The sequence below is a fragment of the Pristiophorus japonicus genome, chromosome 1, assembly GCF_044704955.1.
Source record: "Pristiophorus japonicus isolate sPriJap1 chromosome 1, sPriJap1.hap1, whole genome shotgun sequence".
In the NCBI taxonomy this organism is placed as follows: domain Eukaryota; kingdom Metazoa; phylum Chordata; class Chondrichthyes; family Pristiophoridae; genus Pristiophorus; species Pristiophorus japonicus.
Window position 1 is genome coordinate 44,768,882 of NC_091977.1, and position 14,761 is coordinate 44,783,642.

General features: G+C 46.4%; 1 protein-coding gene across 4 annotated transcripts in view; it reads left to right on the top strand.

The window, feature by feature from the left end:
- primpol (primase and polymerase (DNA-directed)) overlaps positions 1 to 14,761 on the top strand; it is a 94,015-nt gene that overhangs the window by 52,058 nt on the left and 27,196 nt on the right. For all 4 annotated transcript variants that reach the window (XM_070878740.1, XM_070878723.1, XM_070878749.1 and 1 more), the window contains exon 5: positions 5,339 to 5,486. In XM_070878740.1, the coding sequence (XP_070734841.1) occupies positions 5,339 to 5,486 (148 nt within the window). The remainder of the gene's footprint in view (positions 1 to 5,338; positions 5,487 to 14,761) is intronic.

Sequence of the window (14,761 nt, forward strand, 5' to 3'; positions counted from 1 at the left end):
TAGACCATAAGGTCCCTCGAGCCTGCTCTGCCATTTAATAAGATCACGGCTGATCTGATCATGGACTCAGCTCAGCATATATGGTTATGTAGCACAGAGTAGAGACTACAAGATCAACAGAGAGATAATAGACTTTGAACATCAGTGTAAAGAGTTTTATAAATCAAATTTATCTTCACATCCACCAGTATCCTCCACAGACCGGAGGATGTCAATGGGGAAAGTTCCTTCGACAGCCGTCGTTTTAAGATGCTTTTGATGTCTGTCTCTCCCTTTCTGCACTACACAAAAGTGCCTCGTCTAGATTTAATTATAAATTAGTAAGGCCATTCGGTCCATCTTAGTTCATCTCTCCAGAACAATCCTACATTTCCTTCATTGCAGCATCTTATTGTTTTTTGAATGATTCCAGGGTTTTTGCCTCCACGTGTTTGGCAGTCCATTCCATGTTGTTGGCTCATTTTCAACCCCCCTCCCACTTTTGTTTCTCTACCAAAATTGACTTCTGCAATATGTGGACAGGCCTACCAGATAATTTAACTTCTTACAAACATTTTCAAGTATAGAAATCTACTTGAAACAGCTATATTTGCTTCCGCAATAGCTTTGTGGGTTTTGTGTGTTACTTAGCCATAAACCAGGAAAGTTCAGGGTTAAATCCCCGAATTAGCAGACCTCAGCAGGGGAAGTGGAACTGCAATCAGCCTCAGAGTCCTTGGGCTAGTGAGATGAAAGTCAGGTTTCTTGCTTCAGATTAATGTCCACTGATCACTGCTGGAAAATGGACACATGTGGATATTGGGTGAGGAACAGTGATGCCCTCATAATTTAGTGACTTGCCGACATGTAAAAAATGAGCAACTGTTTAAGGTAATAGAGGACTCCGGGGCTGGCGTTTAACCGGCCGTATGGACTCCGGGGCCGGTCCAGGACAACAGAGGGCTGGCAGCGCTCATGGAGCAGTGCCAGGGGAGTAATCTACTACTGACTTACATTTTAGACTTTTAATCAACTTTTAACCAACTTTTAATCAACCTGAGTAACTTTTTAAACAATTTGGGAAAACTTTAAAACTTTTAAACAAATTGGAGAATTTTTCCTTTGCAACCTCTGGAGAAACTCTTAAATAACTTTGGAAGAAACCTTTAAAACATCCCTCGGAACTCCAGCGGACAGCTGACCTTCCTAATGCCTGTCTCCCAACCAAGCCTCGGGCCACCTACCATCAAGGGCGCTACTCGGCGCCGAGCTTGCGGCCAACATCTCGCCGTAGGCATTTAGGCTCATACAGCAGGGCCTGGTCTCCTGTCGTCTTGGATTCCCTTGCCACTGGACCAAGACCTTGCTCAACTAAGCCCGTGTGGTTGCCGGTGTGCAGTGTCCACCCCACATTAACCTTTATCCCCGATCAGCCAGATCTGGCCTTGTGGTTGACGCTGGAACATGCATGAGACACTGCTCTCACACAAGATGAAAGCATCATGGATGCTCCCTGGAAATTGGGCATTGACTGCCATGGAGCACCAAGTATGGTCACAGATGATCTGTACATTCAGGGAGGGCAATCCCTTTCGGTTTCCGAAAATCTCTGGATTCTCTAAAGGTGCACAGGCATCTTCCACTTCGTTAACGTGAAGTTCGGGACGTGTAACGTCATGACCCTCATGGACAACTCCAACAGCAACAGGCCGGAACGCCGCACCGCCATAGTTGCCCGGGAACTTAGATGCTTTGACATCGACATCGCCGCCCTAAGCGAGACCTGGCAGGCAGGGGAAGGCCAGCTCAAGGAACAAGGTGGAGGTTACACCTTTTTCTGGAAAGGAAACCCAGAAGAAGAACGCCGCCTTCACGGAGTCGGCTTCGCCATCAAAAATGAGCTGGTCGACCACCTCAAAGACTCCCCCTGCGAGGTTAACGAACACCTCATGACTCTTTGTCTCACCCTATCCCGGAAGCAATGGGCCACAGTCATCAATGCGTACGCCCCAACACTCGATGCAACGGATGAGACTAAAGAGGGTTTTTATTCCAATCTTGAGACGTCCCCATGGGCGACAAATTGATCCTCCTAGGTGACTTCAACGCCAGGGTCGGCAAAGACACGGCCCTCTGGGGAGGCGTGATTGGCAGAGAGGGGGTAGGGAAAGCCAACTCCAGCGGTACCCTACTCCTGACAAAATGTCGAGAACATGAACTCCTCATCACCAACACCCTGTTCCACCAGAGGGACAAATACAAGGCATCGTGGCAACACCCTCGCTCCAAACACTGTCACCAGCTCGACTACATCATCGTCCGAGCCAGGGATCGTAAGGATGTGCGCCTCACCCGCGCCATGACAGGAGCTGACGACTGCTGGACAGACTACCGCCTAATCCGATCCATCGTCGACATTAACATAGCCCCAAAGCAGACAGGACAGCAGAAGCAGTGCCGCAAAAAAGTAAATGCCAGGGCACTTAAAGACCCAGCTAAGAGAGCCCTATACAGCCAGCACCTCACAGCTAACCTGACGTGCCTTGATGACCCTGAGATGCTGAATGCCCACAGCGCTTGGTCTGCCCTCCAGGCCTCCATAAACAGTGCCTGTGAAGAGACACTTGGTCACTCAACCAGAAAACACCAGGTCTGGTTTGATGAAAATGATCAGGAGATCCAAGGACTAATAGATCGCAAGCGCAGAGCATTTCTGAGCCTCAAGCAGCAATGCAACATTACAGACGGCTCAAGGCTGAGGTCCAACAAAAAACCCGGGCCCTAAAGAACAGGTAGTGGATGGAGAAAGCACAGGAGATACAACAACTGGCCGACAGCCACGATATGCAAGGATTCTTCATCGCAGTCAAGGCCACCTATGGTCCAAACTCCCAAGGCCCCACCTCACTGCTGTCCAAGAATGGGGAAACACTCATCAAGGACACCGAGGCTGTCGGGGCCTGCTGGAAGGAGCACTTCGAAGATCTCCTCAACCGAGACTCTGCCTTTGACTTGAGTGTTCTCGACTCTATCCCACAACATGCGATCCGCCACCACCTCCGTGAAACCCCAATGTTGCACGAGGTAGGAAAAGCCATAAAACACCTCAAGAATAACAAGGCTACAGGAGCGGATGGAATCCCTGCTGAGGCGCTAACATATGGCAGAGTGGTGTTGTTGGCCCAGATACATAACCTCATCTCTCTCATCTGGAGAGAGGAGAGCATGCCGGGAGATCTCAGAGATGCAGTGATCGTGACTATCTTTAAAAAAGGGGACAAGTCCGACTACGGCAACTACAGGGGAATCTCCCTGCTATCAGCCACTGGGAAAGTTGTCGCTAGAGTTCTCCTCAACCGTCTTCTCCCTGTGGCCGAGGAGCTCCTCCGGAGTCACAGTGCGGATTTCGTCCCCTACCGGGCACAACGCACATGATCTTTGCAGCATGACAGCTGCAGGAAAAATTCAGGGAGCAGCATCAGCCCTTATACATGGCCTCTTTCGACCTTACAAAGGCCTTTGACACTGTCAACCGGGAGGATCTGTGGAGCGTCCTCCTCCATTTTGGATGCCCCCAAAAGTTTGTCAACATCCTTCACCTGCTCCACGATGACATGCAGGCCGTGATCCTTACCAACGGATTCATTACAGACCTAATCCACGTCCGGACTGGGGTCAAACAGGGCTGCGTCATCGCTCCAACCCTCTTCTCAATTTTCCTCGCTGCCATGCTCCACCTCACAGTCAACAAGCTCCCCGCTGGAATGGAACTAAACTACAAAACCAGTGGGAAGCTGTTTAACCTACGCCGCCTACAGGCCAGGTCCAAGATCACCCCAACCTCTGTCATTGAGCTACAGTACGCGGACGACACCTGCATCTGCGCACATTCTGAGGCTGAACTCCAGGATATAGTCGATGTATTTACTGAGGCATATGAAAGCATAGACCTTACGCGAAACATCCGTAAGACAAAGATCCTCCACCAGCCTGTTCTTGCCGCTCAGCACTGCCCTCCAGCCATCAAGATCCACGGCGCAGCCCTCGACAACGTGGACCATTTCCCATACCTCAGGAGCCTCTTATCAAGAATAGCAGACACTGATTCAACACCGCCTCCAGTGTGCCAGTGCAGCCTTCGGCCGCCTGAGGAAAAGAGCGTTCGAAGACCAGGCTCTCAAATCTACCACCAAGCTCATGGTCTACAGGGTTGTAGTAATACCCACCCTCCGAAATGGTTCTGAGGCATGGATGATGTGCAGAAGACAACTCAAGTCGTTGGAGATATATCACCAACGATGTCTCCACAAGATCCTGCAAATCCCCTGGGAGGACAGGCGCACCAACATCAGTGTCCTCGTCCAGGCTAACATCCCCAGCATTGAAGCACTGACCACACTCGATCAGCTTCGCTGGGCAGGCCGCATAGTTTGCATGCTAGACACGAGACTCCCAAAGCAAGTGCTCTACGCGGAGCTCCTTCACGGCAAACGAGCCAAAGGTGGGCAGCGGAAATGTTACAAGGACACCCTCAAAACCTCCCTGATAAAGTGCAACATCACCACTGACACCTGGGAGTCCCTGGCCAAAGGCCGCCCGAGGTGGAGAAAGTGCATCTGGGAGGGTGTTGAGCACTTCGAGTCTCAACACCGAGAGCGTGAAGAGGTCAAGCGCAGGCAGCGGAAGGAGCATGCAGCAAACCAGTCCCACCCACCCCTTCCCTCGGCGACTGTCTGTCCCACCTGTGACAGAGTCTGTGGCTCTCGTATTGGACTGTTCAGCCATCAAAGAATTCAATTCAGGAGTGGAAGCAAGTCTTCCTCGATTCCGAGGGACTGCCTATGATGATGATGAATAGAGGACTGTTGGCTACGATGGAACTGTAACCCCATTATATTTCTCAGATTCCTGAATCACATTTAGATTTAAATTTGAAATAAAGTATTGCTCTAAGTAGAATTTGCATTGCAGTTGATGGGTTCCCGATTGTGTAATGTTTGTAATGTCTGCATTGGGTAACGGCCAAGTTGTAAATATTTGTGAAAAGGGCAGCTTCCTGATAAAACAGGTCTTAATTAATGAGATCTACAGACACTCCAATATTCTAGGCATTCTTTAGCAAATATAATTGTATTGAATTTGCTAGAATAGTATAAACCAAAATTTACATGAAAAATTCTGTCACATTTAAAGCAAATAGTTTGGTACAGTTAAAATTACACAGAACAGTGAGAACTACAATCACCTTTAAACAGAGAGTTTGAGTCTTTTTAGAGGACTTGTGTAATCTTGTATAATAGCCTGTGATTAAGCATTAACAGTATTGTTTCCTGTAAAGTTTTACCATTTTTTTATTCAGTATGTTTGTCAAAAATTGGAAGAACTGTACAACATAAATTGCTCAGAGAAAGATATTTTGAACTTGGACTCCAGTACTCATCAAAAATGTAGCCGCCATCTAGTATTTCATCTTCCTAATGCAGCCTTTAAGAACAACATACATGTTGGTAAGTCTTTTATGATCCTATTTCTCTGACACGGTTCGATATCATCATGTCACAACAAATGCCCACTGTCTGCAGGAGCAGACAGCGATATCAGTGCTATTATAGACTCCTGATATAGTTACTCTTTCTTCAGCAAATTGGGATGTAAAAGATTACAGAGTGTATTTTCTAGCTACTGTGGCTGATGGGGAAGGGCTCTAATGAGCAATAGTGAGATTGGAAAATCCTGTACAAATCCATATAGCCAAATCTACACCACCTTTGCATTTAGTAAAAACCTTCTGTCAGCCTTAAAGTAGTATTGGCCAAAAGGGGTAAAAGTTTTATTTAAATAATATACCTTCTCATTAAATTAAGCACAGCAGAATTTTCTATCTGTTCAGAACTGAATCTCACAGGACTTCGCTTTCATTTGTCTGGGTTGGGCTGAAGGAAAGTTCTTAAAGGGCCAGAGGCTTTTCATAGAATGGTTACAGCATGGAAAAGGGCCATTCGGGCTGTTGAGCCAGAGCCTGCCACCTTCAACGATTTGTGAACATATACCCCTAGGTCTCTCTGTTCATGCACCCCTTTATCATAGAATCATAGACATTTACAGAACGGAAGGAGGCCATTTCGGCCCATCGTGTCCGCGTCGGCCGACCAAGAGCTGTCCAGCCTAATCCCACTTTCCAGCTCTTGGTCCGTAGCCTTGTAGGTTATGGCACTTTAAGTGCACATCCAAGTATTTTTTAAATGTGGTGAGGCTTTCTGCCTCTACCACCCTTTCAGGCAGTGAGTTCCAGACCCCCACCACCCTCTGGATGAAGACAGTGCCCCTCATATCTCCTCTATACCTCCCCCCAATTACTTTAAATCTATGCCTCCTGGTTGTTGACCTTTCTGCCAAGGGAAACGGGTCCTTCCTATCCACTCTATCCAGGCCCCTCATAATTTTATACACCTCAATCAGGGCTCCCCTCAGCCTCCTCAGTTCCAAGGAAAACAGCCCCAGCAACTCCAATCTTTCCTCATAGCCAAAATTCTCCAGTCCAGGAAGCATTCTTGTAAATCTCGAGTGCAATCACAACTCTCCGAAAATGTGGTGACCAGAACCGCACACAGTAGTCCTGCTGTGGCCTAACCAGTGTTTTATACAGTTCAAGCATAACGTCCTTGCTCTTATATTCCATGCCTTGACTAATAAAGGCAAGTATTCCCTATGCTTTCTTAACCACCTTATCTACCTAGCCTGCTACCTTCAGAGCTCTGTGGACCTGCACTCCAAGGTCCCTTTGTTCCTCTACATTTTTCAGTGTTATACCATTTAATGTGTATTCCCTTGCCCTGTTAGACCTCCCCAAATGCATTACCTCACACTTATCCGGATTGAATTCCATTTGCCCCTGTTCTGTCCACTTGACCAATACATTGATACTTCCTGCAGTCCGCAGCTTTCTTCTTCATTATCAACCACACAGCCTATTTTAGTGTCATCTGCAAATTTCTTAATCATACCCTCAACATTCAAGTCCAAATCATTGATATATACCACAAAAAGCAAAGGACCGAGCACAGCCCTGCGCAGCTGGATACAGCCTTCCAGTCGTAAAACACCCATCAACCATTACCCTTTGCTTCCCGCCTCTGAGCCAATTTTATTCCCAACCTCCCACTTTGCCCTGGATTCCATGGGCTTTTACTTTTGTGACCAGTCTGCCATGTGGGACATTATCAAAAGCTTTGCTAAAATCCACATATACATCATAAGCACTGCCTTCATCGACCCTCCTGTGCCATGTGGGAACTCAGGGACGCTCCCGGTGTCCCTGACGACTACGTGTGTGAGAAGTGTATCCGCCTCCATCTCCTGATGGACCGCATTGCGGAATTGGAGCTGAGGATGGATTCACTCTGGAGCATCCACGATGCTGAGAATGACATAAGTGGCACGTGTAGTGAGTTGGTCTTACCGCATGAGAAGGATCCACAGCCAGCTAGGGAATGGAAGACCAGCAGGAAGAGCAGTACAAAGAAGTTAGTGCAGGGGTCCCATCTGGTCATCCCCCTGCAAAACAGATACACTGTTTTGAGTGCTGTTGAGGGAGATGACTCATTCGGGGAGAGCAACAGCAGCCAAGTTCATGGCACCGTGGCTGGCTCTGTTGTACAGGAGGGCATAAAAAAGAGTGGGAGAGCGATAGTGATAGGGGATTCAATCATAAGGAGAATAGATAGGCATTTCTGCGGCCGCAATCGAGACTCCAGGATGGTATGTTGCCTCCCTGGTGCAAGGGTCAAGGATGTCTCCGAGCGAGTGCAGGACATTCTGAAAAGGGAGGGAGAACAGCCAGCTGTCATGGTGCACATTGGTACCAACGACATAGGTAAAAAAAGGGATAAGGTCCTACGGGACGAATTTAAGGAGCTAGGAGTTAAATTAAAAAGTAGGACCTCAAAAGTAGTAATCTCGGGATTGCTACCAGTACCACGTGCTAGTCAGAGTAGGAATCGCAGGATAGCACAGATGAATACGTGGCTTGAGCAGTGGTGCAGCAGGGAGGGATTCAAATTCGTGGGGCATTGGAACAGGTTCTGGGGGAGGTGGGACCAGTACAAACCGCTCGGTCTGCACTTGGGGGCAGGAACGGAACCAATGTCCTAGGGGGAGTGTTTGCTAGTGCTGTTGGTGAGGAGTTAAACTAATATGGCAGGGGGATGGGAACCAATACAGGGAGACAGAGTGAAACAAAAAGGAGACAAAAACAAAAGTCAGAAAAGAGATGAGTAAAAGTGGAGGGCAGAGAAACCAAAGGCAAGAAACAAAAAGGGCCACTGAATATAAAAGGGCTGCAGGAGGGGTAAAAACTAAAAATCATGGTTTAAAAACTGGGATGAAAACACTCTACCTAAATGCACGCAGCATTAGAAATAAAGTAAATGAGTTAACGGCACAAATCATTACAAATGGGTATGATTTGGTGCCCATTACAGAGACATGGTTGCAAGGTGGTCAGGACTGGGAATTAAACGTACAGGGGTATCTGACGATTCGGAAAGATAGGCAGGAAGGGAAGGGAGGTGGGGTAGCTCTGTTAATAAGGGATGATATCAGGGCAGTTGTGAGGGATGATATTGGCTCCAATGAACAAAATGTTGAATCATTGTGGGTGGAGATTAGAGATAGTAAGGGGAGAAAGTCACTGGTCGGCGTAGTTTATAGGCCACCAAATAATAACTTCATGGTGGGGCGGGCAGTAATCAAGGGAATAATGGAGGCATGTGAAAAAGGAACGGCAGTAGTTATGGGAGATTTTAACCTACATATCGATTGGTCAAATCAAATCGCAGGGGGTAGCCTGGAGGAGGAATTCATAGAAATCATACGGGATTGTTTCTTAGAACAGTATGTAACAGAGCCTACAAGGGAGCAAGCCATTTTGGATCTGGTCCTGTGTAACGAGACAGGAAAAATAAACGATCTCCTCGTAAAAGATCCTCTCGGAATGCGTGATCACAATATGGTTGAATTTGTAATACAGATTGAGGATGAGGAAGTTGTGTCAGAAACGAGCGTACTATGCTTAAACAAAGGGGACTACAGTGGGATGAGGGCAGAGTTGGCTAAAGTAGACTGGAAACAAGGACTAAACGGTGGCACAATTGAGGAACAGTGGAGGACTTTTAAGGAGCTCTTTCATAATGCGCAACAAAAATATATTCCAGTGAAAAAGAAGGGCGGCAAGAGAAGAGATAACCAGCCGTGGATAACCAAGGAAATAAAGGAAAGTATCAAATCAAAGACCAATGTGTATAAGGTGGCCGAGGTTAGTGGGAAACTAGAGGATTGGGAAGATTTTAAGCAACAGCAAAGAATGACTAAAAAAGCAATAAAGAAAGGGAAGATAGATTACAAAGGTAAACTTGCGCAAAACATAAAAACAGATAGTAAAAGCTTTTACAGATATATAAAACGGAAAAGAGTGACTAAAGTAAATGTTGGTCCCTTAAAAGATGAAAAGGGGGATTTAATAATGGGAAATGTGGAAATGGCTGAGACCTTAAACAATTATTTTGCTTCCGTCTTCACAGTGGAAGACACAAAAACCATGCCAAAAATTGCTGGTCATAGGAATGTGGGAAGGGAGGACCTTGAGATGATCACTATCACTAGGGAGGTAGTGCTGGACAGGCTAATGGGACTCAAGGTAGACAAGTCCCTGGTCCTGATGAAATGCATCCCAGGGTATTAAAAGAGATGACGGAAGTTATAGCAGATGCATTTGTTATAATCTACCAAAATTCTCTGGACTCTGGGGAGGTGCCAGCGGATTGGAGAGCAGCTAATGTAACGCCTCTGTTTAAAAAAGGGGGCAAGCAAAAGGCAGGTAACTATAGGCCGGTTAGTTTAACATCTGTAGTGGGGAAAATGCTTGAAACTATCATTAAGGAAGAAATAGCGGAACATCTGGATAGGAATAGTGCAATCAAGCAGACGCAGCATGGATTCATGAAAGGGAAATCATGTTTAACTAACTTACTGGAATTCTTTGAGGATATAACGAGCATGGTGGATAGAGGTGTACCGATGGATGTGGTGTATTTAGATTTCCAAAAGGCATTCGACAAGGTGCCACACAAAAGGTTACTGCAGAAGATAAAGGTACGCGGAGTCAGAGGAAATGTCTTAGCATGGATAGAGAATTGGCTGGTGAACAGAAAGCAGAGAGTCGGGATAAATGGGTCCTTTTCCGGTTGGAAATCAGTGGTTAGTGGTGTAACACAGGGATCAGTACTGGGACCACAACTGTTTACAATATACATAGATGACCTAGAAGAGGGGACAGAGTGTAGTGCAACAAAATTTGCAGATGACACTAAGATTAGTGGGAAAGCGGGTTGTGTAGAGGACTCAGAGAGGCTGCAAGGAGATTTGGATAGGTTAAGCGAATGGGCTAAGGTTTGGCAGATGGAATACAATGTCGGAAAGTGTGAGGTCATCCACCTTGGGGAAAAAAAACAGTAAAAGGGAATATTATTTGAATGGGGAGAAATTACAACATGCTGTGGTGCAGATGGACCTGGGGGTCCTTGTGCATGAAACTCTTTCCCAAAAGGTTAGTTTGCAGGTGCAGCAGGTAATCAGGAAGGCAAATGGAATGTTGGCCTTCATTGCGAAAGGGATGGAGTACAAAAGCAGGGAGGTCCTGCTGCAACTGTATAAGGTATTGGTAAGGCCGCACCTGGAGTACTGCGTGCAGTTTTGGTCACCTTACTTAAGGAAGGATATACTAGCTTTGGAAGGGGTACAGAGACGATTCACTAGGCTGATTCGAGAAATGAGGGGGTTACCTTATGATGATAGATTGAGTAGACTGGGTCTTTACTCCTTGGAGTTCAGAAGGATGAGGGGTGATCTCATAGAAACATTTAAAATCATGAAAGGGATAGACAAGATAGAGGCAGAGAGGTTGTTTCCATTGGTGGGGGAGACTAGAACTAGGGGGCACAGCCTCAAAATACGGAGGAGCCAATTTAAAACCGAGTTGAGAAAGAATTTCTTCTCCCAGCGGGTTGTGAATCTGTGGAATTTTCTGCCCAAGGAAGCAGTTGAGGTTTGCTGATTGAATGTGTTCAAGTCAAAGATAGATAGATTTTTAAGCAATAAGGGAATTAAGGGTTACGGGGAGAGGGCGGGTAAGTGGAGCTGAGTCCACGACCAGATCAGCCATGATCTTATTGAATGGCGGAGCAGGCTGGAGGGGCTAGATGGCCTACTCCTGTTCCTAATTCTTATGTTCTTAATTATGTTCTTATGTTCCCTCCTCGAAAAATTCAATCTGGTTAGTCAGACACGACCTTCCTTTAACAAATCCATGCTGACTGTCCTTGATTAGTCCATGTCTTTCCAAATCAAGATTTATCCTGTCCCTCAGGATTTTTTCTAATAATTTTCCCACCACTGAGGTTCGGCTGATTGGCCTGTAATTACTCAGTATATCCCTTTCTCCCTTTTTAAACAAAGGTACAACATTAGCAATCCTCTAGTTCTCTGGCACCACACCTGTAGCCAGAGAAGGCTGGAAAATGATGGTCAGAGCTTCTCTGTTTCCTGTTTTGCTTCTCTTAACAGCCTGGGATACATTTCATCTGGGCCTGGGGATTTATCCACTTTCAAATCTGCTAAGTCCCTTAATACTTCCTCTCTCATTATGTTTATCATATCTAATATTTCACACTCCTCCCTCATAGGATTCTACCCTTTGGTTTATATTTTCTCCACTCATTCTTTCTACCAAAATGTATCACTTCATACTTTTCTGCGTTAATTTTCATTTGCCACATGTCTGCCCATTCCACCAGCCTGTCTATGTCCTCTTGAAGTCTATCACTTTCCTCACTGCTCACTATGGGCTCAAGTTTCGGACCCCCGCTAGAACGGCGCACATCGGAGAGGCCCGCCTAATTTGTAGAATAAAAATTGCGCCGAATATTTACCACGCGATTCTCAGATAGCTGTAGGCCCATTTCTAGCTCGGCACGGCGCAACAGGAGCTGCTGGGGGCGGAGCTACAGCCCTGCGCCAAAAACAGTGCCGGCGCGTGCGCAGTGGCTCCTGGCCCTCCCAGCACGTCCTGTCTCCGGGCGACGACCCTATCTCAGTCCGAAGGGACGTCGCCCCTATCCCCGGCCGAGTGGCCTGACACCGCTTACCTCGTCGGCGGCAGGACCGCCCGGCATCGACTGCGGGCGGGCCCCGCCCGAATTCTTTGGTGGGGCTTGGCTTTGGCGGCGGCAGACACCGCCCGGCATTGGTTGCATGTGGGCCCTGCCCGAAGTCCACGGCGGGGCCTGGCTTCGTTGGCGGCGGCGGGGCCCGCCTGCCTGGCATCTCACTGGGGGCGGGCCCCGCCCGAAGAATTGGTGGCGGCGGCCTGGCATTGGCTGCGTGTGGGCCCCGCCCGAAGTTCTCGGCGGGGCCTGTTCAGCATCTTCCCCCCTCCCCCCCCAGTTCATCATCTCCTCTCCCCCCCCCTCCCCCGTTCATCTTCTCCTTCCCCCCCTCCCCCCACCATTCATCTTCTCCCCCTCCCCCCACCATTCATCTTCTCCCCCCCCCCCCGTTCATCTCCCCCCCCCCCCCCCAATTCATCCCCCCCCCCCGTTCATCTTCTCCCACCTTCTCTTTCTCTCCCCCTCTCTTCTCCCCTCCCTCCCCCTCGCTGTCAGAAACACTGACAGGGAGAGAGACACTGGGGGGCCCCCGTCCCAGCACGCTGTTGTAGGGCTCCCAGTGCTGCAGTGGGTGAGTAGAAATAATTTTTTATTTATTGATTGATTTTTTATTTATTATTTTTAATTTTGTAATTTTTTTGATTGATTTATTTATCATTTATTATTGAGGATGGCTCTTTATTTGTAAAAGTGAAGTATTTAATGTTTGTAAACTCCCCCCCCCTCCCACCCCCGCCCGCATCTCTCGTTACCTACGCCTGATTTATAAGTGTAGGCAAGGTTTTTCTCAGCGTACAAAAATCTACACTTACTCCATTCTAAGTTAGTTTGGAGTAAGTTTTTGCTGCCTAAACTTGCAAAACAGGCGTAAGTGGCTGGACACGCCCCCTTTTGGAAAAAAAATCTGTTCTAAAATGAAATTATTCTAACTCACTAGAACTGGAGCAAACTAAATGCCGAGAATTGCAATTTTTAAGATGCTCATTCTAAACTAGTTGCTTCAAAAAAATAGGAGCAACTCAGGCTGAAACTTGAGCCCATATACTTCTGAGTTTTGTGGCATCTGCAAATTTTGTACACCCACATCCAAGTCATTAATATATATTAAGAAAAGCAGTAGTCTGAGAACCAACCCCTGGGGAACACCACTCTATACCTTCCTCCAGTCCGAAAAATAACCATTCACCTGTTTCCTGTCACTTAGCCAATTTTGTATCCATGTTGCCACTGTCCCTTTTATTCCACGGGCTTCAACTTTGCTGGCGAGCCTATTATGTGGCACTTTGTCAAATGCCTTTTGGAAATCCATGGACACCACGTCAACCGCATTGCCCTCATCAACCCTCTCTTATCTCATCAAAACCTCGGATTGCCTTTAACAAATCTGTGTTGGCTTTTCTTAATTAATCCACAATTTTTAGCCATTTATTTTTAGTTTTCAGTTTCACAGTTAGTTTTATTTTATGAAAAGGTACATATTTCAAAAAAATATATCTTTGGATGAATTTTTTTGACAAACAGTAATCCTGATATAGCCAAATATTGTCTGCTAATTTATTGGAAAGACTGTAAATTAAGCATTTACAAGACTACAGCAGGGAAGGACAAGCTGAAAAAAGGATGCTTTTATTTTTTTTAAATGATATAAACTTTCAGGGGGACTACGGAAGCAACAAAGCATCTGAGTTCAAGTTAGAGTCCTGTGGCAGTCGGCAAATCAAGTTAAGTTTAGCAAACTGCCATAGTACAATATTTCATGGTTGAACTGGTACATTATGGAGATCAGTGCCATTATGCCATTAACAATATCGATACAGTGACTGAGGAGAACTGGCTGCATCATATGGGCTCGAAATGACCCTTTTGACAAAAACTAGGGAATCCCAGTTTTTTTGGTGTAATTAATGACAAGCTAATTCAATCGTATGGCTTTGAAACATGATTTTTGTTGAAGTCATTAATTATTTAGAAAATCAGGCATTACCCATCTTTTGTCAAAAGAAGAGTTTTACCCCTGTATTACTTTGTGGCATAAAATTGATCAGGTTTGTTGGTTACTGATCTTCTTTGGAACACCAAGACCACTGATTGTGATCGACTCATTCAGCACAGACAAGGACATTCCAGCTCTGTATCATTTCTATTACTAGGGGGATCAAGGGGTATGGCGAGAAAGCAGGAATGAGGTACTGAAGTTGCATGTCCAGCCATGAACTCATTGAATGGCGGTGCGGGCTCGAGGGGCCGAATGGCCTACTCCTGCACCTATTTTCTATCATATGCCACACCACAAAGTGCATTTACTCAGAGAGCTGTTGGGACGCTCTCACAAGGCACAATTTCACAAGACATCTGTGCTTATTATAATTGTCTCCAGCTATACCCTGATGTTATGCCACCAAAAATTGCAAAATACGTCTCTACTAGCATATAAATATACACTGCTGATTACGAGCTTCATATTTTACTGCATATGTGCATGTTTATTCTGTTTTTCAAATATTTTAAATAATGTGGCTGCATGGGCAATACTCGGTCAGCACAGATCATTTCCCGCTTAG